The sequence below is a fragment of the Haemaphysalis longicornis genome, unplaced genomic scaffold, assembly GCF_048455015.1.
Source record: "Haemaphysalis longicornis isolate Haplotype H1 unplaced genomic scaffold, Haemaphysalis longicornis Haplotype H1 scaffold_4, whole genome shotgun sequence".
Classification (NCBI taxonomy): Eukaryota; Metazoa; Arthropoda; class Arachnida; order Ixodida; family Ixodidae; genus Haemaphysalis; species Haemaphysalis longicornis.
Genome location: NW_027526361.1, coordinates 20,422,346 through 20,446,259, shown reverse-complemented (window position 1 = coordinate 20,446,259; position 23,914 = coordinate 20,422,346). Strand labels below are relative to the sequence as shown.

The 23,914-nt window shown below is 45.0% G+C and overlaps 1 protein-coding gene across 2 annotated transcripts; it reads right to left on the bottom strand.

Moving 5' to 3' along the window:
* Window positions 1-5,506: 5,506 nt before the first annotated feature.
* Window positions 5,507-23,880, bottom strand: Stt3b (catalytic subunit 3B of the oligosaccharyltransferase complex). 2 transcript variants are annotated; one of them, XM_077706117.1, is made up of 16 exons: window positions 23,634-23,880; window positions 20,773-20,881; window positions 18,756-18,865; window positions 17,822-17,910; window positions 16,850-17,004; window positions 16,573-16,672; window positions 16,297-16,395; window positions 15,753-15,899; window positions 15,364-15,567; window positions 11,743-12,005; window positions 11,258-11,445; window positions 9,958-10,129; window positions 9,699-9,872; window positions 9,487-9,600; window positions 8,713-8,988; window positions 5,507-6,124 (listed from the first exon to the last, which is right to left on the bottom strand). In XM_077706117.1, exons 1-15 carry the CDS (start codon window positions 23,795-23,797, stop codon window positions 8,713-8,715), a joined length of 2,364 nt encoding a protein of 787 aa, XP_077562243.1. In that variant the 5' UTR covers window positions 23,798-23,880; the 3' UTR covers window positions 5,507-6,124. The 2 variants fall into 2 exon arrangements, with proteins under 2 accessions (XP_077562243.1, XP_077562242.1); XM_077706116.1 differs by having other exon boundaries at window positions 8,782-8,988; window positions 23,634-23,878.
* Window positions 23,881-23,914: the final 34 nt, after the last annotated feature.

The window sequence follows — 23,914 nt, the reverse complement described above, 5'->3', positions numbered from 1 at the left end:
TGTCTGCATTCCCCCTTTAAGAAAAAAAAAATGCGCTAAAAATAGAAATTATGATAATCATAATTCATAATCTGATTTTCAGAAGGTATTGAGACTGTGTCCCGGTGCATGTCAAAATAATGTGTGCCAAAGTGGTACCTTATGGCAAGTAAATGGTAGAAAACTCCATAGCGGGACCAATGCCCAAGGCACCATTTCCCAGGCACTGTAAAACCTCGGTAACTAAAAGAATTCCACTGGCTAATTTGAATAGCCAACACAGCTCCATCTGGATCTGTCGTAGCTTCTGGCTGGTAACAATGCCCCACAGCCTCGCATTTTGCAGAGATGGGAAGGACCAGGATGATGCAGCCCTTTTTGCCTGCATAACGAGGGAGACTTGCCTTGTGCCCAGGTCACCGACTTCAGCAAAAAGGAAGGCAGCAGTCTAGGCTTTGCGGAATACTCAATTGAAAAGCAGACGTTCAAACAGTGTCGCCTACGTGGAAGATGAAAAAGATGAAATTATTGACAGTGTTCTAGTCTCTGATTGATGACTTTGTGAACATCGTCCACAGCTTTGTGTAGTGCAGCAGCAGTGATTTCTGAGATGCGGTGTGTTGCCAGCCAGTTGGAGAACATGGCACTTCCAAGCAATTCCACTTCCGCGATTGCGTCAACCACTCTTTCTTCTACTTAAAAATTAGGCGTATTTTTTTCTGTGGCAGCTGTGTTTTCTTTCTTCCTTTTGTCCTTTATTTTAGATAAATCAAACTTTTGTGGCCTGGCGGCGTTAAAATTAATGAGGTTTCACCATACCATACCTCTTCAGAACTGGGAAGTTGTACAGAAAGAAAAGCTCGCAATTTTTGACAGCTTTGATTGCAAAGATGAGCGTCTCCCTTGAACTGGAGCCCGAGTTGTGCAAATACAACCACATGGGTGCCAATGATGCACTTGGGTTTCAGTGTGACGAAGACCATCCACATATTTTTTCTCCTACATATTACTACAATGGCAAGAAGTAAATCTTTTCGTTGTCGCTGCTTGGCAGATGTTTCAGAGAGAAACAACGGCATAACAGAGCAATATGGTGTTCTTTTGCAGAGATGGGCAAAAGTAAAAAAGTTGTGTGACTGAACAAATTTTATGCCTTTGTGCTGTGTTTAGTGGCGTCATTGCTAAACTGTGTTTTTGTGTAGGAAGAGGCTTTAGCTTCATTAAAGGCCAACAGCACTCAAATTTCACCTCAGCAAAATTTACTTTTAACGTACCGTATGCACCACCAAACCAACTTAGACATGACTGGTAGCCCCACAAAATGCATTGTTAGTTATGTTTAAACTAGCTCCGTCGGAGGTGACACTGCACCTGCCAGCAGATCGTGCAAACAGCCATGAATCGGAAATGACGTTGCCGGCTGGCCGTGTGCTTTTTCCTCCGCCCAGCCAGGAGAACTGGTCGAGCTCCGCTGGGCACACCTCTTGTAGGGCTGCTGCAAGCATTGTGTGCAGGTCTGCTCCGGCTGGCCGGCCGTGTGCAGCTGCTCACTCACTGGCCGGGACAGCGCTTCAGCCTGGCTGTAATGGCCGCACTCTTCTCAATTTCGGTTTCAAAATCTTTTGTTTTTGATGGTTGTTTGTGCTGTGGATACACGTATTTCAGCTGCCATATTTTGTACTTTGCTGTGTTTCTAGGCAAACTACGAAAATAACATTCAAAGAGGTTGAAATTTTGAGTGCAGTTGGCCTTTAATTTTGTTATGAATGCTATAATAGTTTGCAATCAATCAAAGCAACAGTCTTATTGTAATAGCTTTTCCCTGCAAATTGACATTCGTTCAGATATGATTTGTCACTCTCATGAAGTGTCAATGAAGCCATCAATTTTAGTTCCGTTGTGAATTTATTTTAATGTGGATAAGTCATTTCTGCTAGTGCAGCACAAAGTGCCAAGTTTCTGAAATTTAAAAAAAACAATTAGTACTTCTTTTGCAATTATTGAGTGCAAAAAGTCCAAATAAAGAAAATTCAGGAAGACACCTAAGACTGCATATGTGTTGTGTTCCAAAAACATTTTATCCTATTTTAAAAAATGCGATGGTGGAAGCATTGTTGCTTTTTGCAATCATGATGTGTCATCAAAAGTCCATCACAGTGGACCCAGCACCGATGAAAGTATTTCCTCTTTATGATGGAGGGCACATTTCAGTGGAGACAGCACTGGTGGGAGTATTGTTTACTTTTACAATCATCGTCGCAATCATTTTCCCTTTACATCGTGTTCTTCTTCTTCTCTATGGTAAATTATTGAGGGGCATCTCCAATCCCCTTACTCCGTACAGGTTACAGTTGACTCCATAATCGAAGCTGCTTAATTGAAATTTTCAGTTAATTGAAAGTGATGTTCCGGTCCTGGAAATTTTATATGCAATTAAGTAGAAGAAATCGCTTGATAACTGGAAGTTGAAACCCAATATAATGGTTAAGTGGAAGGTATTTCGAATAAAATGCATTGAGGGGACCGTCATCTCTTGATGAAATTCGATATTTTTAAGCGCCAAGACACCGCTGTGCTCTGCACTATGTCAGCGTCATCATGACTGAGGCAGCGCAGTCGTAAAGGGGCAGGTCTGCCGAGACTCACGCCAGTGTATGCCTCTCTCTTTTCAGATGTGTAACTTTGTGTGTGTGCACCGGTCCGTGTGAGCTGTTTGCGTGGTGGATGCATCAGGCTTTGATTTTAGTGACAAGTCTGAACTATCAGGGCAAACCGTGTTGTACGCTCGAACTGCCCGTGAAAGTCGAGATTCTTAACAATTTCTTGCCTGTTGGGGGAAAAGCAGTGATTTTGGGTGGTCTAGCAAACAATGTTTTCCCGGTCGGAAAAAAAATATACATAAGTGTATGGTATCAAACAGTAGAAGTAAATTTCCTTTGCAGTGGTGACTGTTTCGAACGGAATTTTTATATGAAGAAAAAGAAGAAAGATGTACAGAAATGTTTAGGGACAAACACAAAAAAAATAAGCAGAAACATCGGTGTTGCTCCACAGAGTAAAAAATACACACAAAAAAATTCAAGATATACATTTTGTACATATACTATCAGTGCAAAACTCCTGCAAAATATCAAACGCCTAACCGTAAAGGTTCCTGACTTATATAAAAAAAAAAGTTAGCAGCAGTGAGTTTTGTGCCACTGTGCAAAACAGTTCCTCGAAACACAGGTTGGCCACATGTGCACCGCAGAAAACATTGGTTTTATGCTTTATTCCTTTCTGTTCGTAGCACAATTCAGAGTTTCGATACTTTCGCGTTTTTTGGGGCTTTTGTTAAACAGGAGTATCAGTTTCTGGGCCAAAGTTGTCCTCCGATTCAGTGCTGCTAACTTCATCCAAAAAGTCGCGTGTAGAATCTGCCACTACGAAAAATGAGGGGTTCCCGCGGCGCCATAGCGTGCGATGTCAATATCATCCGAGTGTCCATCACATGACGCCGGAGGAGCGTTAAAAAACGTCGATGCGGATGGGAAAAAAAAAAAAAAAACCAAAGAGGCTGTAAGTGTCTTTATTACTCAATAGATGGCACCAGCTCTCAGAGCGCACTTGGAAAGCGCCAAATTTGAATGGGAAAACGTCAAAATTTTAACTTTAAAGCATTGATAGCATGCTATCGATTTGAATAGGTGTGGGCAGGAAGGTGTTAACAAATCAAGAAAGGAGATGTGTTGCGGACTAATGGCAATGTGCTTTCTGTTTAATTGAAAGTTCGGTTAATTCAAAGTTTCTTGCAGTCCCCGTGGGTTTTGTATTAATAGGAGTCGACTGTATTAGCATAAACATGAGAACTTGTGTATATAGCATGCACATGTAGGACTCATTGCAGGGCTCCAAGGAGTTTTTAATTTAAAGGCCACAATGCGTTCACTAGGTCCAACTTTTGTCAGCTGCAATAGAGGATCGCTTGTGATACAGAGGATGTGTGTTAGATTCCATTCCAAAAGCCGTGGGTTCGAATCCCAGGCCACCAAATTTTCTTTCCTTTATTCCTCTTGTACTGTTGCCCATTTTTAGGACAATTTTTCGGTCACAGCACTGCCATATGCTGGTTTCTTGCATAGTGGGTCATGTACAGCATTTGCCTCAAAAAGAAAAAAGCTCAAGGACAACAGTACTTCTCCAGCTTGAAGCACAGCAAATATATCACTAAAGTGCATTTTTTATGCTGGGGCAAGTCACGAGCTTCCATAAGTGTTATGTATCCTTATTCCTTTTATCAAAAAAAAGTCTAAAAGCAAGTTTACTGCAGGAATTTACTTCAAGGTCACTCTGAATACTTAGAATATCACTTTAAGATACACTAAGGTGTACAGCACATTTTGGCATTCAAGAACCGTGACCTTCATGGGTGCCAATTTCAGGTGTAGCAGCACAGCACCTTGAACACTACGCCACCGGTGCAGCTGCATTCGATTATTGAGTGGACTGTCCCTACTACATGCACCGTGGGAAAAAGGATAGCGATTGAATTGTTTGTCCTGGATTCTGAATGATCCTGCATTCAGAATGATCAGTTTTAAAAGCTAAATGTTCACCATTTACACTGTCCTGCCTTTCACAGATTTCATAGCAAAGTGATTGAAACCCCTGCCACCTACTTTTTAAGCGTGACAGCATATACTGGGCTATGGCCCAGTCGCAGCTTTACTCTAAGCTGCAAATTAAAGAGGGCTTCACAAGTAACTTGCATGGGGCTCATTATTGCAGTAACATCCCACTGCCCACACTGGCATTTCTTAATCTGTGAGGAAATTCAATCCCATTTCTCGTTGGCCCAATGCAGACTTGAGTGGGGGGTAGTTGTGTTGTCGATGCGAGTTGGAACTCTGGTCCACTGAAGTCTTGTCACACAAGACGCAACGGATCACTTGGTAGTCTCCAGATGCTTGGAGATTGTAGAGTGTGTGGAACTTGCAAAGCAGCAGTGCATAACTTAATCAACCAGATTTAGGGGATGCAGCTAAATCTGGTTTTCCCCTAAATCTGGTCCATTAACACCTGTCTTTTGCTTTGAGTTGATCAATTCGCTCTCGCGCTACAAACTGCTAGCCTCCTGGTTTGCTCAGTTGGTAGAGCGACTGCTCCGGTTAAGCAATGGTCCCGAGTTCGAATCCTGGACCAAGACAAATTTCTCTTCAACTGCTAAGTTTCTGAGAAAGCTGTCAGCTTTCCTTTGTAGCCGTACGGCTGCATTGAGGTGGATGTCAAACTTTCCTTTGTAGTGCATAACTTGTAGTAGGCCTGTCTCCTGTAGTTCCATGTCACGGCCATACAAATACAGCAAAAGCCATTATAGCTTGAACATGTGTGAAAAACTGGCCAACTGCTGTTGTATTTTTTTCTCTGCATGCTCAACAAGTATCTGTTAGACAGTTCAGAGTTCAGTCCTGGCAAATTTAATGGCTTAATACAGTTCAGCACTTTACTATACCATGTTTGTACAGAGAGAGAGGCGGCACAGCGACGATTCCTCATTAATGCATTTTATTTACCAAAGCAAATTCATTATTAACAACCCCAGACACTTTCCTCCAAATATGAGCCACTCACGCATGGGATAAAGTAAAAACACCAACAAACAAACAAAAAGCCACCACGCAAACGCTCCTGCACTCTAGTCCCACAATAAGTTCCAACAGGAAAAAAAAAAAAAAAAAAAAAAAAAAGCCCCAACAAAAACAGTGGTAAATAATGTCTCTCACTTTCCTCTCTGTATGGGTGATGGAACTGCTACTCTGTCGGCTGCAGACGCAGTGATGGAGGGGGAGGGAAAAAAGAAAAGAACAGCTGGCCTGCCCGTGCTTGCACTTGCTCGGAAGGGCCAAACTTGCAACCCGATGCGTGTACACACCCACACACACAACACACTGGATGGAGGCGCACCCACGGTTGTCCGCAGCAAGTGGAAAAAGAAGTGTCTTTACACGATGACTACGCGCAGTTCCACGCGCATCAAGGAAGATGGCGGCTTGCAGAGCAATTCTTCTTCTCACCAAGAAATTTGATAATCCTACATGCTCCTAGTCTTCCTGCCTTTGATGACCATGGGCCTGCCCTTGATGAAGCCCTTCTTCTTGCGAGAAGTCTGGAAAAGGAGAGGAGAAATGTTTTTAGCCAGCACATCACACCAAAGCAATTTGATTCTGCAAGCTCTAGTGCGATTTGCCCCCTACTCTGTTAGTTGCAGGACAACGATGACCCGATCAGCTATGTGCAATGCTTTCATCTAGTTAGAGGAGGAATAAGCATTTATCTGAGCACGGAGGTTTGGGACGGGGATGTGGTCAGCCTCTTAAGAGTCCAGGAGGCCACAAGCCTGCACTGAAATCCAGTAAAAGGAAAGCTTTTTTTTTTCCCCCAACAAGATCTGTAAATGGGAAGCTGTAAATTTTGCCACGAGTTAAATGCACTTAAAATGCATTTCCGCAATGCCAACCTTGTAAGTAGGCCAGCTAAGGCCACAGAAGCAAATGATCACGAACCTATACATCCCCTCTGCATGTCCATAACCGACAAGTAAATACGATAGTAATTGCAGAAGTAATTGCATCAAAGCCAGCTTTATAGTGAATACTACTGTTAAAACGCGCCGGCCCCATGAGGCTGTGCAAGACACTGCAACGCCACTGTCCCAAAAAACGTTTGTGAGCAAGCAGGGCTGGCCCCAACGCCAATTAATAGCAGACTTCAATCCGAAGTCATGTCACTGCACATAATCCGCCGTAACTGGGAGTGGCGACATCAGTGCCATGCGGTGGAACCAACAGCAGTGAGAGTGGCACTTGTGGATCGTAGCATTGAACAGAAGCTAAACGGTGTTTGGTCAACGGCTTTCACTGAGCTTGTGGTGCACTTTACAGCTGTCGGCCACATCATAAGGCATGTAGTAGTGCAAATGCCGAGCAGATAGAGAATTATCGGTGCGAGTCACAACTACCCACCCCCTTTTCTTCGAAAAATGTTTGGCAAGCTTTGACAGGCTCAATGCTAGGCGGCACAATTTCACATGAGCACATCACACTTCCAATACCAAAGATTAAGTGCCGCATGTGAGGAAGAAATCATGTGCCAAGCATGTAATTTGATTGTTAAGTGGTGCACAGTTTCATGCATAAATTCTGTCTGTGCTGCGTGCACTGGTGATACCTCAAGCAGCTCACAAATGCCGCTCGAAAAACATGACGATTAGTCCTTTGAAGCACCACGAACCTTTGACGGCACTACATTCACTTGCACCATGCAGCTGAAAATTGCATGTCCTATCTGGCTCTGCTGCTTGAAGTACAATTTTTGCAAGACAACTCCCTTCAGGATGCCCATGGAAAGAGCCTGCACTTTCCATTCTTACTACTAACGTGACAGCTTCATCGTTACAGAACACGTTCACAAGTACTAATGTAGGTAGTATTTAATAGAAAAACTTCCATGCTTTATTTTTTTAAGGAAGGAGTTACAACCTCACAACCTTTTCGTCTATCCCACTGTGCGCTCAGAGCCTACCGGTCAGTTATATCCATATCTAAGCCCATTTACTTTGTGACTTTTTATTTTTCAAAGCAGCATTGAAGGTGCAAGCCGTAAAATGGCACTACAGCACACTTTACATGCAGTAGAAGCTTTTGTGGCAACGTATAAAAGGCAATGGTCTTTTGTTTGAGACCCGACAAAGGCAGTGTATAGTGGGCTACAGGTACAGCGACTCGGTGTTACTCGTAAACTGATTCTACAAGTAGGCCTCTACACAACACCATGCCATGCAGTTCTTGAAAGCACAGCTACCCTGCTGACCTGCTGAAGATTTTCCGCATATTTGTGCCCAGATAAATCACAATGACGAGCAGCCGCTGTTTGAAAAGGGTATTGCACCGCTTAACTTGACATGGGTGCGGCACTGCATTTAGCAGAAGGGCAAAATTTCAAAATTCAAATAATGGGGGTTTTACACGCGAGAGGTGCACTCTAGAGGAGGTCTCCGCAAATAATTTTGACAACCGGTGGAACCTTTAGCGTACGTTAAAGTCTCAACACATGGGCACTTCTATTTTTCACTGTCACAAAAAAAGAAAAAAAAAAAAAAAGCCACCGCAGCCAGAATCAAACTTATGTCTTTGGGCTTACAGTGGCATGATACAGTTCACCCGTATGTGGTTTACAGTTTCCCCCCTTGCCACTGTTGGGGAAGGGGAGGGGAGGGGGGGCTGTTTTCAAGTCAAAACACACAGCAGTAACCCGGCAGCACAGCATACTGGCCTGTGGCAAATTTTAGGCTGCGGCGAAAAGAATGACTGCAACGCCGTTAATGCAGCTATTGCCCTTTGGCCCTTACTGTGCACAGATTGCGCGTACAAAATGCACCCAAGACTTGTATCTCAGCAGTGGCATGCCCAGACTTCTTGTCAGAGAGGTCCCCGACTCACGGGAGTGCACTTCACTACAGCAGTGCACAACAAACAGGGCCAGATTCTCGATGCAAGAGCAGTGCAGCAAGGTCGTATTAGTCTCAGAGAGGATGCGATCGCCAGCGTGTGTCCTAGTCAAGTTGCTTGCAGCTGTTTAACGGGCAAAGCGCACAGCAAACCGGTACGCCTCACTCCGAAAAGGCAGGAGGGGTGCAGGCACAGCAGGCGGCAGCTCAATGCAGCAGGCAGCAGGCAGTGTGGTCGTCCTGCTCACCTAGGGCTGCCTGCTGCTGCTGGCACTGCCATAGGGGGTGGATGAGGAGGCTGCCATGGGCGTTGTTACCTTTTTGGAGATGTAGGTGGACTGCCCCTTGACCTGACGCTGGGAGTAGGGGATGCGTGGCCGGTTGGGCTCCTTCTTGACCTTGAAGATGCGCACCAGCCAGTGCTCTGTCGTGTACGCCTCCTCCAGGTGCTCCAGCGTGAAGTGCTTGTTGCCGATCTCCATGTTGCGCGTGCGGTCAAAGCCCGGCGGGGAGCGGTAGTCCAGCTGTCAATGTTAGGGGGCAGGGGAAACGTTAAGCCACTGAGGGAAGACACTCCTCTCCTCTCCCGTCACAATGCTCATTTATATAGGCGTGCCTAAAGAGGGGATAACAGAAGAGCATTCAAGACGTTTAATCTGCGCTAGTAAGCTGTGCTAGTAATAGTAGTAGAAGGCCATTAACCCAACAGAGGGAGGAAAGAGAAATTCGGGGGTAAGCTGTGGACTTGAGCAGCGCAGGGCAGGAGTGGTTGGAGGTCAATGAGAGAGGCCTTCGTTCTGCAGTGGACCTGAGTAGGCTGATGATGATGGTGATGAGCAATGCCCCTGCTCGTACTATAAACATTTGTGTAAATAAGTGAAGCAACAGCAAAGAATTATCCCAATCGTGAATCCCACTACAGCTTGAATAATGAAGTACCATCAGTCAACTTTACAGTGGGATGCTTACAACTCCATTTCCTAAAGGACACACACAAATACATGCACCAAAACAGATCTCACCTGGACTTCGCCAAAGCGGTAGTAACTCATCTTGTACATGAGGCAGTTGAGTAGTGTTTGGGATCCATATTCGTCCACTCGGAACTCGCCCTTGTCGTTAAAATAGTCGGTTTCCTATAGAAAACAAAAACATCAAGTTCAGAACACAGCCCGCAACGAAGACATCCGTTGTGGTCACCACACCACTGGCGATGCTGCCAACACTGCGTTACCTTTATGTCCTTTGGGTGTTCTCCTTCGGCAATCCTGACCATCCAGAGGAACTTGTTGATGTCGTCACCAGAGTAGCCAATGACGCCGCCGAAAATTACAAGGACGTAGTCCACATCCAAGGCCTTCATGATCTCGTACGCCGCAGTTTCATTGGATGACATGGCTTTTCCCACCTGCGACAAGGCACCCAACACGAGTTCAAGCCCAAGCACTACAGCGTTTAAGATTGAGCCATGCAGTGACAAGGAGCACGCTCACCAGAGCAATGTGACTGTTGTTCCACGTGTTGTTGTCCACTAATGTAGTACGGTTGGCCATGCCTGCTATTTGGTACCCGTAGTCCCACCATGACATCACCCGTGCATTTTCGTGAGTGTTTTGAGACAGCCAGTAGTAAGCTTCCCTGAAGTCGTCCAAGATGGCCCTTGACCTAATAAGAGCAAAGCAGTGCTAGTATCAGTGAAAGTCCATTACAACATTGTTGGGGCAGTTGGCGCTGCCCCGAAACCACTTGTGGCTTGACCACCAGCCTCCTCCATCAAAAAATTATGGCAAATTGCTAAGCGACTGCGTTGCTTAGCGAAACGTTCACAATTGACAAAGCTAGTTGCCTAAAAGAGTGCTGACATTTTTCGTGTCAAGTTGCTTTCGCTGCTTATGGGTGCCTACCAGCCCACTAATCATAGAATGGCACACTAAACGGTCGATAGCAGCATAAATAATTATTTACCGCCTGGTTTATTCGTGTTAGTGTGGTTTCGACGAAACAAACACTGAGGCAGCTGCCATGACAGGAGGGCACTCGTGACGTCACTTTTCGTCACACCACTTCCGGTGTGAACCCGTGCACGCGCCCAGACCGGCCATGGTCTCTACCATCAACACTCCGGGCAGCATATATCAGTCTCAAAACCGTGATGTGATGCACACAGTGGAACAGCATGCGCAAACCACAGCCAGCGCGTTGGCCACGTCACGGAAGCCCTCACGTCAAGTTTGGGGCCAGGAGGAGCCGATGGCATCATGCTGATGCCGATTGCAAAAGGGTATTCGTTCTGAGCTTTCTCGTGCGTGCAAAGAATAAATTTGATTTAAAATATGTTATACTGAACAGTTACTGCTGAAACTTTGTGGGAGATATCTCCATATACAAAGGAAACCTTTTACATAGTTATTCCAGCTTTGACATTTCGTTTCAGTACTCCTTCAACACTTTGCCCAACGTTTGTTTGTGCTAAAATAAAGACAATGCACACGAGGTTCAGTTTCGACAGTCACAATGGCGCTCATTCCTTCAAGGTCAGCCCTAAAAAGCATTGCAAGGTCTTTGGTCGATGGAATGGCATTTGAATGTTAGAGATGTCAGCAACAATATTCAATACCTTGGCGCAACGCCACGAGGACACGTGAAGACAGTAAGTGAGCAAAGCTTGTGCTAAGCTTCACAATGACACCTTCACATTAGTGGGCGAGGTTCAGCGCAATGCTGTAACACTCACAAGGAGTCCACTGAAACCTGAGGCTCACAACGCACTGGGATAACTCGGGGGAGGCTCACCCGTCGCCGCTGTAGGAGGCGAGCACGATGCTGGGGCTGGAGTAGGCGTTGCTGGTGACCCAGGTGCAGTGGACGGCGAACATCATGAGGATCATCATGAGCACCACCACCACGATGCTGCGCACATTGGTGCCCAGCCCCGTGTTCTCGCGGCCCTGGTCAGACTTGATCTTGCGCAGCTTGCCCGCCTGCGAGTATCAAACAAGAACACGGTTGCCGCAACCACAGGTTCAGTCGTTACTTTTGATTCCAAAACAAGCTCGTGAACAACTGCTACACCACACATGAATGAAGATGTAAAAAGAAATACCTTACAGCTCTCGTGTCCCTCCCATCCTAAACCATAAACCCCTCTTTCGAATCTTCTACCGCTCTCACCACCTTCTCACCACATGTACGTTTAGACTCTTTCTACTTGCACCAAGCTTTTTGCCAAGCCCTACTTCTTTTGAAAAGTGCCGCTTGACCCCCTAGTCAGGGCACACCTTGTCGTAGAGGTTCTTCTTGTTCTCGCGGCTGTCGGGCGAGTCGCTGTCGTCGCTGTCGCCCTGGCTGCTGCTGCTGGCCTGCCCGGCTGCGCCCTGGTGGTTGGCCTGCTGGCCCCCCTTGGGCTCCTCCTCCTGCAGGTACAGCTTCAGCACGCTCGAGAAGGCAATGGCGCTCAGCACGCACACCACGGGCGTCAGCGTCAGCATCAGCCGCACCATCACGCCCGCAAAGTACACCGACGTCACCGCATACAGCACGACTGCACCACCACGGGAAGGGAGGGAGGGAGACAACAGAACTGGTAAGCGCCAGCTGGGATCAGACAAAAGAGATGCTCGTACGTGTTCAATTCTTAAGGTGTTTTATTCATGCCACCTTCTGCCATTTTAAGTGAAAAGCAGGTTGGGAAAGCGATGTTACAGACCAATCTAATGAAGCCTGTGGACGCTGGAATTACACGAGCAGGGGTGAGACAGCTGAATCAAGTTTGGGAGCAGTTTTTGGAGCAGCAAAATCTCGATTTCGGAGCAGAAGAACCTTGGTTTGGAGCAGTTAACGACATTTATTATGTCACCTTAGGTACCCAAAAAATCAAATTTTTGGCAACTCGGGGGCAAAGAGCACTTTTTAATTGGTTTTTAACGTATATAACAAACAATTAGCCTCTTAACAGTTTTTCTACCAGAGTATCACGAGGTAGCAAATGCACTACGTTTTTACAAACCATTTTTAAATTCTTGGGCTCTATGTATAGATAGCATGGAGTTCCGTTGAAAATATCGAATTGAAGAACTAAGCAATCGTAAGGCATTTTTATTATTATGGGAATGCCGAAATTATTATTTTTGTAATCCCAGACTCGGCTTTAAGAACAAATGTAGAGCCACGGCAAAAGTTGTGCAAAGCGAGGTGACAGCCGTCGCACCCCACCAGCTTTCACATTTCAAACACTAAGGTGCACGTTCACAAAGATTGATCGTAATTTGAGTAATGTTAATATGTTTAGTCATCTCCCTTTTGGCATTAAATTTCACTTCAGATAGATGAACCATTATTACTAGCGTGCAATAATAGCCCGTCCCGCTATCGGACACCGCTTGAACATTTTGCGGCGATATAGCCTGCACCGCCCCTTTTGAAGTGTCGACTGTCCCAATCCCGCCACTCGCAAGCTCGCTGTCAAAGGCAGCAATAACTCCCCGTTTAAACAACGCAATGAGTCCGAAATTTCACTTCAAGTGCGCACCGCGCCTCACACGAAACGGGGTGAATTCGCGGGCACCACGTTGTTTTTATGAACTCCACCTTCCGAGTGGCGCAACTTCCCGTAACAGATCAAAACTAAATGTAAACCTAGCCACCCCCATAACCAAAAGCACGGTAGAAATCTGCGAAGAGTGGTCTGCCTGAACTAACCTGAACTACGAGCAACTGCTAAGCCCGCTGGCCATGTTTTCCGATCTTCACCATACCAAGATGGCGGCGCCCCGTATACGTACGCAATGTCGTTCCGGAGATACGGCGCTCAGGAAATTGCCGTTTTGTCATTCTTGAACAAGTTTTGTCACCTCAGTAAACATTAGTATTTTCATACAGGACTTTGCAATGATTTTCGATGGGAAAGCTTTAAAAACGTACAGAATAAAACATGCGCAACCCGACATTCTGACGTCCGAAATAACTATTTCGGGGACCATTTTATGCGGGTTTTTTATTGAATGATCAATCAATTAATTTTTACAAACAGCATCACCTTGGGGGTAACGGAAAATTATGCGGTCAGTAAGCATTTTTCCCCACTGAAACTGATGGCAGCGTTAAAATGGTTGGCTCTCAGACTGTTTTGGAGCAGTTTGGCGCAATTTTACCAATTTTCAAGCTTTTGGAGCAGCCTGGCGCAGGAAAACAAATTTGTATCAAATCTGTGCAATATGCGCAGCTGTCTCACCCCTGCACGAGTGAATGGTTTAATTGAATACAAAAAACAATAAGGTTGTCAGTTATATTAGGGACTCAAAGATTCTTTTAATAAGAACGAAAATTATAGCAGTATCAATTTAAGTTTCAGTTCTGACCCCACTGTAACATCGACCAGTTAGTGGATGTTTTTATATCCATCTCGAACGTGAAGCAATGATGCTCGAAGCTATGAAGAATGTTGCATTTAAGGAATTTTGCCAGCAGGTCACCTCTGGGGCCAGGGACTCAGTCTAAACAAATGCTACAAGTACATCCAATACATAGCTTTGCAGTATTAATTCAGTATTTGAGTGCATAAGCGTTGGGCCCAGGTTTCATCAAGGGAACAAATAATGAAGTTTTCTAGCTGCCAAAAAAGTGCACAAAATAAAATTTTTCCATTTAAAACCCTAAATACCGCATAAACCAATATATAGGTCGAGTTTCTTCCAAAAAAATCTGCACAAAAGTCGCCCCTTGTCTTATATAGTGGTCATTGGCAGAATGTAAATTCTTGTCTGGCAACCGTTGCCATCGCCCTTTGTGTCGGACTGCTCTCTCGCACTACCGGGCCTTTATTTGCTTTTCACTTTTCTCTAGTTTTTAGTCTTTTACTCGTCGTGTGTGTGCGTGCGTGAATTTCTGTACATGTCTGCTCCGAGATGAGTGGCGGAAGTTGACGCCAGTTCACTGCTGCGTTTAAGCTGAAGGCGACTGAGTTGCCGAGCAGAATGGGAATATGGCGGCGCAACGCCAGTTTGGTGTTTCGGAGAAAAGTGTGCGGTACTGGCAGAGCCAGAAAGCTAAGCTGTGCGCGTGCAACCCCCGGAACAGATTGTTCCGTAGACGTCAAGCGGTGCACCCCGAGTTGGGGAACAAATTGGCGGACTTCGTTAAGGAACTTCGATCACGATCGCTGCCGGTTACAGCGAAAACCATCCGCGGACCGGCTCCAACTGTACAATGAGTGGATAGCAGGCGACAACGAAAAGACATTTACGGGTTGGCTGCCCCTCGCGACCGTGTCAAGCTGGGTGTCCTCTTGGCAGTCGCTGCCCAACGACAGTTGCACGAGCGTTTAGTAAGTGCTCCATCAGCAACGCGTTCGACGGCATTGAAGATGACAGTGAGAAGCAGTCATCCTCGGACAACTCTGACAGCTCGGACGAGTGACTTAGGCAGGCATAGTGAGTGGTAGTGACGGACGGGCGTTGAAAATAAATAGACATTGTGTGTGCGCTTCTGTGCCGAATTATTTTTTTGTCAACTTTTCCCACCTGAAGTCAAGGGGTCGGCCTATATTCCCGTTTACACGGTACCAGTTTCTTAATAAGGTGCATTTGGGCAGGCTTTGGCTCAAATTGGAGTTTTACGTGCCAAAGCGACATTTGAGCTATGAGGCGCGCCATAAGGGAATGCTACAGATTAGACCACTCGAGGATCTTTCGTTACAGTTCTGTTTTTTGCCTCCATCAGAAAAAGAAGCCACAATGGCAATTGAGAAGGCTCTGAAAATTCGCCTCTGGGACCTTAGAACTTCCCCACAAAACATGGCTGTTTACACATCCGAGGTTCAGCTAGACAAATTAAAGTCTGCCGCACACTGAAGGGCGCAGTCCTTGTTCCACATGAGCCACTCGAGAGAAGCAAGCACTCACTGAACACCCGTTCGTCGTTGATGTGCTTGACGCAGAACCAGAGGCCGACGGGGAACGTAGCCACCAGGGCGTGCAGGTCAAAGAAGAACGAGAACCAGGTGGTCGGTTGGTGCTCGGAGACCGAGGCGATAATGGGAATGTGGATCTTGGCATATCCCGTGTCCCACAGGGAGTAGAAACGGCCACTCCAGGGAGCAATGTAGCCTGCGTGGAAACAAAGAGGCGTTAAGCAGCAGTTCGCTGAACCGTAGTGCAGCTACAGTTGTAACAGCCAGAAATGATTTCTCAATGCTATATGCAGTCCGTTTGTCACATTCATAGCCCCACACAATCACGTTTAAATTCGAATAACCCAAGTTGTGCAACCACCTTTGTGAGCGCTAACCTACCGGCGTACGTGAGCACCACCACGGCTAGAAACACCAACGCCGCCACTGCAGCCACGGCACCAAAGAACAGGGTTTTCATCTCGGAACGAGAGAAAAAGGTCTGCAGGTACTTGAGCAGGGCGTAAGCATTCAGCAGCACAAACACGCCTGCAAAGGAGAGCAGACAACAACCCATCAAGTTCACTTCTTGAAACCACACACACACACACACACCCAATGGCACATACACAACAAAACCATCATTCCCCTAATGCAGGCAAAGGGCTATGTGGCAGCAGCTGAATACCTCAAGCACTTCCTTCCCTCTTTCTTCATTTTTACCCTTTGCACAACTGAAACGGTACAAACAATCGGTACTCTTCTAGAGTGAACACGCGGATTGCCATATAGCTGAAAACATCAATAACCTTGATTAAAGCGAGGAGCTTCACTTGCAATGCAGGAGTGCATGATTACTACTGGCTGGTGCTTTGGGGCACCACGACAGTGTACGTGGTATTGGGAAGGGTGAGGACATGCCAGGGGAGAGCATTGCAGATCTCACCTGCCGAAGCCATGTGTTCGCTGGTGCGGACGGGCTGAAAGCCCACAAATGGGATTTGCATAGACAGCAGGAGGCCAAGGATGAAGAAGGTGTTGTAGGCTGGAACAAAACGAAGGCTTTGATTATCTATCAGGCGTGGAACAAGCACACTTGGAAAAATGGCCCTAAGCAGATGCAGAATTTTTTTTAAATCTGTGTTACATGAGCGTTTGCAAAGGCTTGACAGGCTCGACAACACCATATAGTTTACCGAAGCGAGTCACTGAGAACACTCACCGATGTAGATTCGATTAGAAAACCGGTTCATCAGCAGCAGCACAAACACGTGCAAAGGGATGAGGTTGATGATAAATACATAGCCACCCCAAGCAGAAACCTGTCAGGGAAAAAATAGAAAAGAATAACGCTTCAACAGCAGTAGTAACTTCCACTCCATGTTAACCGAGTTCTTTGCAGTTAACTCCACCAACAGCAAATATCCATCCCCCCCCCCCCCGCAGATATGAAAGGTGCACAGTTTCTCAGCGATTGTGCAGCCCACCCAGCCACTCACCATGTAGAAGTAAGACAGCGCGGTGAGCACGGCCCAAAAAATGGCGCCCGTCTTGACTGCCTTGACCCAGAGGAAGTAGGTGAACATGAGCGCAAAGATGGCAATGCCCTCGTTGTCATAGCTGCCAGCCACCGACCGACTGATATAGCCAGGCACTGCAATAGGGAACGTTTGCCAATCCGTAAGCTGTCAGTGTGCGGGCACAAACCTCTCGACGCATGGCGCAACTCGTACCAACCGCTTGATCCATCCGGACCAAACTTGTCCCATCTAAAAGGCTAACTATTCCAGTGAATGGGAGATGTGTAAAATATTGACATAAGCCTTTTCTTAACGGATTTCTGTAACAAAACAAGTGACTTCTCTCTTTCATACAATGCTGGGACGGGTAGAGAAGACAAATTCTTCAGTGTGCACCGATATCCATGTTTTCTGTGCGACTCTTATTTTACTTTCACAGCACTAAAGGGTCATCAGTGCAGTGTTACAGGCACCTTTTAACTGAAAATTAGTGTGCATTTTGCGGCTTGAATGTTTAATGACGGCTAAATTCAAATGGAAGTTTTATATGCTGATAGTACCGCATCTCGGCTTTTTTTAAGAAGCACACTACAGTGTAGAGCTGAAGATCTATTTAGCCCTCCTGGATTCCAGTAACGTGCAATGGAATTCTGTACCCATGGACAAAGTTTTGTATGTCACCTCAGCAAGGAACAGCTTCTGCGGTCAAGAGTTGAACATAACAGCACAACACCCGTCATTTCACCACCACAGCTGCCAACTATCCATCAGATAATTTTGTAAACACAAAACCCACACTAAGGCAACATGAACCAAAGATACACTACGCATCCATTCACACCCATTAGAAGTCAGCCACACAAACAACTTTAGAACGAACAGCACGCTAAAAAATATGGCATTTTTTTTTGTGTGTGCATGGGAAGTGCAGTGAAATGCAATAATACTTGCCAATAGCGATAAAGCAGGCGGCAAAAAGTCCTGCAGCATCATTCCAGAGCTCTTTAGTTAAAAAGTAGGTTGCGAGCGCTGTCAATCCACTGCAAAAAGGAACGCACAGCCTTCAGTAATGCCATCCATGGTGACATTCACTTCAGTGAAAATAATTCTAGTCCCGCAGCGAGGAGAACTACCTGAGAACAAATACTAACTACCTTTACCGGCGATAAAAATTTCTGGTTACGAATACAAAGACGCGAACAGTGTGGTAAGCAGTTAAACTTGGAAGGTTTTAGAGCAAGAGAGCGCCCTTTTGAACTACAAGTAACATTGGGGGGGTGGGGTGGGGTGGGGTGGGAGGGGGGGATGTTTGTATCTTGAATCGCCTGCAGTTCTGCCTGCGGTTTTTACCTTGGGACCTCCCAGTGCCTCCCTACCCATTCATGTTTCATGATTACACATTGTAAATAAAATAAATTTAATATTATGGGCACCGTTGCTGGGCTCAGCAGAAAAACAGAAACCATGCTACAATGGCTGCTTATAGTTAAAAAAAAAAAACACGAACATGTCACTTTGGTATAAACAGGTATAGACAGAAACTTAATTGTTAGAGCCTCAGCTTCCTCAACATGACAAAGCTGCAAAACCTTGTGCACATTTTCACTAGCTAAGTTTGTGCCTTCAGCATGCGATTTCTTGGGCAATAACCTTTTTGAAAAGCTTCACAATGTTGCTAAGTTTGGTAGCGTAGTGTAAGAAACTCTTTCCTAGCCTCACATCTGCCAGATGAGACTAAGCACTTAGTTTCAGCTGAAAGTGGGAATGATAATGTCACAGCATGCTCAGGATGGTGTTTAAAAAAAAAAGCTGCGACATTTCTACTCCACAAAGTGGGTGCCACTTTACAACAAAAAAATCCAAGGAGCACTACTTAAACACTTACCTAAACACAGGCGCTAGGAAGACACAGACGTCACGTATGTGAACAGTTATGTGCAAAAGGCTAAGAACGTAGTGAATGGCCCCAGAAGTTATCATTAGTCCAGGGTACACCTATATGAGAGCGAATTTGGGAGACGAAAGAAAAAAAGAAGCAGTGAAATTAATTAGAAATGTATTGCAGGCCAAACAGGGCACAATAACACAGCAGTGCAGTAGGAGCTCGGCAGGTACAGTACAACCATTATAGCACAACTTCATACCTGGAGAAAGAAACAACGATAGTACAGCTTCAATGGTAGTGAAACAAAGTGGGTGACAATGAATTAAGGGTTTAAAACGACTGCTTCTTAGTCATGAACTACAACTTAATCGAGTACATTCTAATGAGCTTTTGTTTTACATACGAAGTGAAGTAACAATACCTATAACTGATAAGAAGAGAGAGCTATCCAGACAAAAGCATACAACAAGTGTCATCCACTTGTGGCCCTAGTTCACAATAAATGGGTTTCCGTGGCTATAATGCATGTCTTGAGTGTTGTGCCATCTCCAATTGTAATAAGCGAACTGTCATGCATACAGCCATAACGAAAGAGTAATTTAATCTACACTTTTTGGCAAGTGTGCCATAATAACCGTTACAGGCAGAAACTAGAGTTAAATATTTTGAAACGAATTAGTCATATTAGAAGCAATAAATTTGCACAGGAGTGATAAATGTGCATGGATCTCATTTTTAGATGATGATCATGACATTCAGCACACTGCACGCACAAGGGAATGCAAATGCTTGTTACAAGGCACCGAGCACACGACACCAAGCTTCTAACGCATGAACCAATAAACACTTTATATTCAAGCAAATTGGGGCAGAAGCGCAGAGCATTTTGAAGAAGTTCCAGGAGCAAAAATACAGCCATTTTTGAGCAGCTTTGGAGCAACAAAAGGGAAAGTTCTAGAATAGTCTAAGTTAATCTTGAAGCAAATTTTGAAAGTCGAGCCTGGTAGTCAAATGCAATTTTTATTTCTAATGTGCACAGAAAACCATAAAGTAATGCAAATTTTTTTTTATTTAATGTTAGATTTTGGTTCGGTAAACCTTAATTTACATTCAACAAATTGAAAAAAAAAAAAAAAAAAAAACTTGGCGTCATTAAAAAATTACAGCAACAAAGATGAGAATAAGCATGACTAAAGTTAGCTAAGCTTTAGACTGACGAAAAAAAGGATAGAAAAACAAGGCTTACTTGCTAGCTCCATGAAAAAAGTCTACTACAAATGTGCAATGGCACGGAAATTGTGCCGGCAAAGAACTGACTAGCGTAATTTCAAAGGTGCAGTTTCTCGTAAAAATGTAAAAATTGGCTTTGTCAGTATGTTTGTCACCAAATGGCAAAAAATGTTTTAGAGACAGTTTACTCTCAAAACTATACAGCAAACACCTGCGCATAACAAAACGATCCAGCTCAGACTTTAGTGGCTCGAATTGGCGCCTTTGTTATAAGTGCATCCAAACATTTTTCCACTAATTTTGCTGTAGCTTGGCATCCACCCCGGTAGTTTGAAACATCTATTGTTTCGTGCTAACAACTACTGCTCACGGACTGCCGACATGTGGAGTCTTCAAGCGCAACAATTACCAACACAATAATACCTAGCAGACAGCCGTGACATGCAAAAAGGAAAGGCAGCTTGTGTGTGCACAGCTTCTGAGGATGCGAACGCATGCTAATCGCTCAGAGCAAAGGTTGCACAGCAGCGTCATTTCAATGGCCTCCAACCTTTTCGCAGGACAAAGGTCAAGAATGCTCTTGCCTATAACAACAGCGGCTGCCTGTCACTGAAGAGAATTGCTAAGATAATTTTGCACAGTCATCATTCTGCATTTCAGAGCAGCGTGGCACAGGAAAAAGAAGATTGCAACAGGAAAGCGCACCGCCGCCATCCCACAGAAACCATGGTCACTGCATTGTTGCAATGACGGCAAAACAAGATGCAAAAGGAGCAAAACCGCCTACCGTTCCACCCACGATTCTTCCGAGTGGGTACCACGCCCTTTCGTCGAACCAGTTGAGGAAGTTGTAAAACCCATGCTTTACCATGTAATGTGTCGACCGGTAGTTGAACCTGCACAAGTTGAGAGGGGCGAGGGTAATTTGGACGGCACAATTACTGTTGTTAGGGGTAAAACAAATGGTGTCGTTCGAAAGGGACACTATTAAAACAAGAAACAAACTCATCTGTACCTTTACAATGACATCTTAAAGGGATCAATGTCATGTTATCAAAACAACCATGCCAATTTTAACACGAACTTCAAATAGTTGAGGTATGTCACCACCTTTCTTACAATTTTTTTAAATTTCACGCGATAAATAAAGACCGCCTTTTATGATGTTCAAGAGTTAAAAATAGTAAGAATAATATTGATGCTCGTAATTTACAAAAAATACCCCGAACTTGGCTGGTACGGGAACATTCATAACTAATGAATGGATCGCAGGAATTGCAAAATTTTCGGTACAGAGGTAGCCAACTAACCTTACTGTTCAACTAACTAGGACCTTTTCCATCCAATATTTGGTAATTAGGTTAGTTAAAATACCACAGAGAATAGAAAAATGTCATTTTTGTCTACATTCCTTGAAATAAGTCGCTATTCCACCAAAACTTACGATCTGTTTTTAAAAATCATAGTTTATTGCAGTCTCGTAATAAAGAAATAAGCCTGCGAAGTTGCATTGAAAAAGAATTATTCACTTAAAAGTTACAACTGTTTGCGCAACAAGAAAGTGCAAAAAATCAAGTTTTGAGAAAAACGAATAAATTTTTTCGATCAGTGTACAAATAAGATAATCTAGCTTTAGTACGTTAAAATTCACCAGGTTCATACCTTGAAGCAAAACTGAAGCTGTCACCTTAATATATAAGGGCTACAGATCACAATAGTGCGTATACGTTTTCTATTGTAACAATGGTTGGGAAACGGTGGTCACGTTTACGATGGCGTGTTTACAATTTGGACACGACCTAACTGATTTACTTATGAGATAGTTATGGTTTTCAAGTGAAATTTTGGTTATCAAAAGCATACACAGGCAGTTGCAACTTTTTCCGGTGGCTACATCCTAATGCGTGTCCCAAAGGGTAAAGGGCTTGGTTCAAAGGTCTACAGTTGCTTTAGAAATAGCCTGCTATCGCGATGCCTCAAATTTTTGCTCTCATAGTTCATTTGCAATGCTGTGCTGTGACATTATAGCTTACACTGCAGAAAAAGAAACAAGAAAGCAATGGATTTCTCCGCTGTAATTGTTAATTGCTGTGGAAAGGAAGCCTCTTTTATAGAGGAACGAATGCAGAGAAACAGGACTCAAATTTTCAAGTGAAAAACAAAAATTGATTTTAGGAGTCTATAAAATGCATTTGCACGACCCTCTTGACAACATACACAACTCTCACAGCCCATGTCACTTTCGACTAGATGACTTAGAGTGGTAGTTTAGTTTCTTTTAGTACGTTAAAACGAAAGTACTTTTTAGATCACAATAAACAAACCGCTAGTCTTCCATTCTTGTGTAATTTGATAGTGCGCTCTCAGCTATTGTACGTATGTGTACGATGCTTTGGTGAATCTGCAATTGTTTTTTAGTTTATGTAGTTCCAAACACTATTTTTCATCAAGGTTACATAACGCCCATATGTATTTACCCCATGGTAACCGACACTGCCAAAAGCACAAACACAACCGCCTTGCACTTGAAGTTGTCAAAACATTAGTAGACAAGGCAGACACATGCGTTAGCATAGCTTCTGTCATTTCAACAGAAAAATAAGAGCCCACTCCACATTTATCTGATATTACAGCAGAGTCATTTTGTAGCACTTCTGTAAGCGGTGCAATGCTTCAACGTATACATGTGCACTTCATAGTCAGCAAATTTAGTTGATAATCATCACGGTCTCTTGTACTCTTACGTTCACGCTGAAATTTCCGGTGATTGCGAACCAACCAGCCCAATCCCAAGCGATTCTCCTGAAAGCAGGTTCTAGCTCTAGGGTGTGCTAGTTTGCAAATATCGTCCGCAAGGCACGTCGTAGTGGGAGGGGCCTCGGAATAATCTCAACTGCGGGGTTTTTAACACACGCAACATGAGGTCGTGTACACGCATTAAACGAAATCGAACCAGCGGCATCAGAGCAGAAAGCTTTGGCAACTACGCCACCACGGCAAGTCGCACGCTGTTTTACGCAGCTGCGGATCTGCGCCAGCAACGCGGGACTGTGGTTCCGTATTCGTCCGTCATAAGAAGAGGCCAGAATATGTCAGAAAATGCTCCGATTTAGATGCTTTGCACACAACCACGCCGTCCTTTCGGCAAGCTGTGTGGGCGACACGTATACACGCGACACCGAAACGCGTGGTCTACCATTTCGAGCGGCTTAATTACACGCACGTTGAAAGAAGGTGCTGTAAATATGGCTCTTACTACAATCATTAGTACTGTATCTCAACATTGAAAAAGGTAAGTGGCGTCTGTGACACGTTCAGGTGCTTCGAGTCACTTAAATGACACGTGTGAGGTAAGCGTGCGAGGAAAATAATTTCGCTGAAGTTACAAAGCTTGTAGTTTCGTGCGAGGTAGGGGCCTGCAGTGATTGCGGGCCAGAACGGGAATCGTGACACGCAGCCGTGAGCGTCGTGTTTCGCGCGCCTCGGGTTCGCGTCGCGCCGGCGCGCAGACTCCAGGAAGAAAAACTCGTACACTGCCTCAAGTTAGCTCACGCTTTCCAAAAGAACCGCATGCGGAACCCCTTCTACACGCGGTGTACGTCTACACCAATCGAAACGGCGGCGACCCACAAGCACCGGGCGTCTTACCATGGGTCGAACTCGTGGATAATGCTCTCGAAGCGTATTACGGCGAACAGGCGTGAGCTGAAGCCGACGAGCCATGCTAGGGCCAAAATTGTGAAGCGCAATAGTGTCTGCCAGCCGATACTTTGCCGAAAAAGCCCTTCGGCTTTCTTGCCGGTCCCCGCCATGTCGGTAAACACCGACACGTTGTTAGGGGATTGCTAACCAACCAGCGTCTGCCACAGGCGAGTAAGTTGGCCCGACGGCAGCGCCAACGTTTTCCCTTTGCGCCGTCAGCAGTGGCC

Coding starts and splice junctions, on each gene's coding strand:
- Stt3b (XM_077706116.1), bottom strand. CDS start 23,797: ATGGCGGGGACCGGCAAGAAAGCCGAAGGGCTTTTTCGGCAAAGTATC. Junction 9,873..9,957: donor ACAACAGTCACATTGCTCTG/GTGAGCGTGCTC, acceptor GCCTTGTCGCAG/GTGGGAAAAGCCATGTCATC. Junction 6,125..8,781: donor CCACCTACATCTCCAAAAAG/GTAACAACGCCC, acceptor CTCCTTTTCCAG/ACTTCTCGCAAGAAGAAGGG.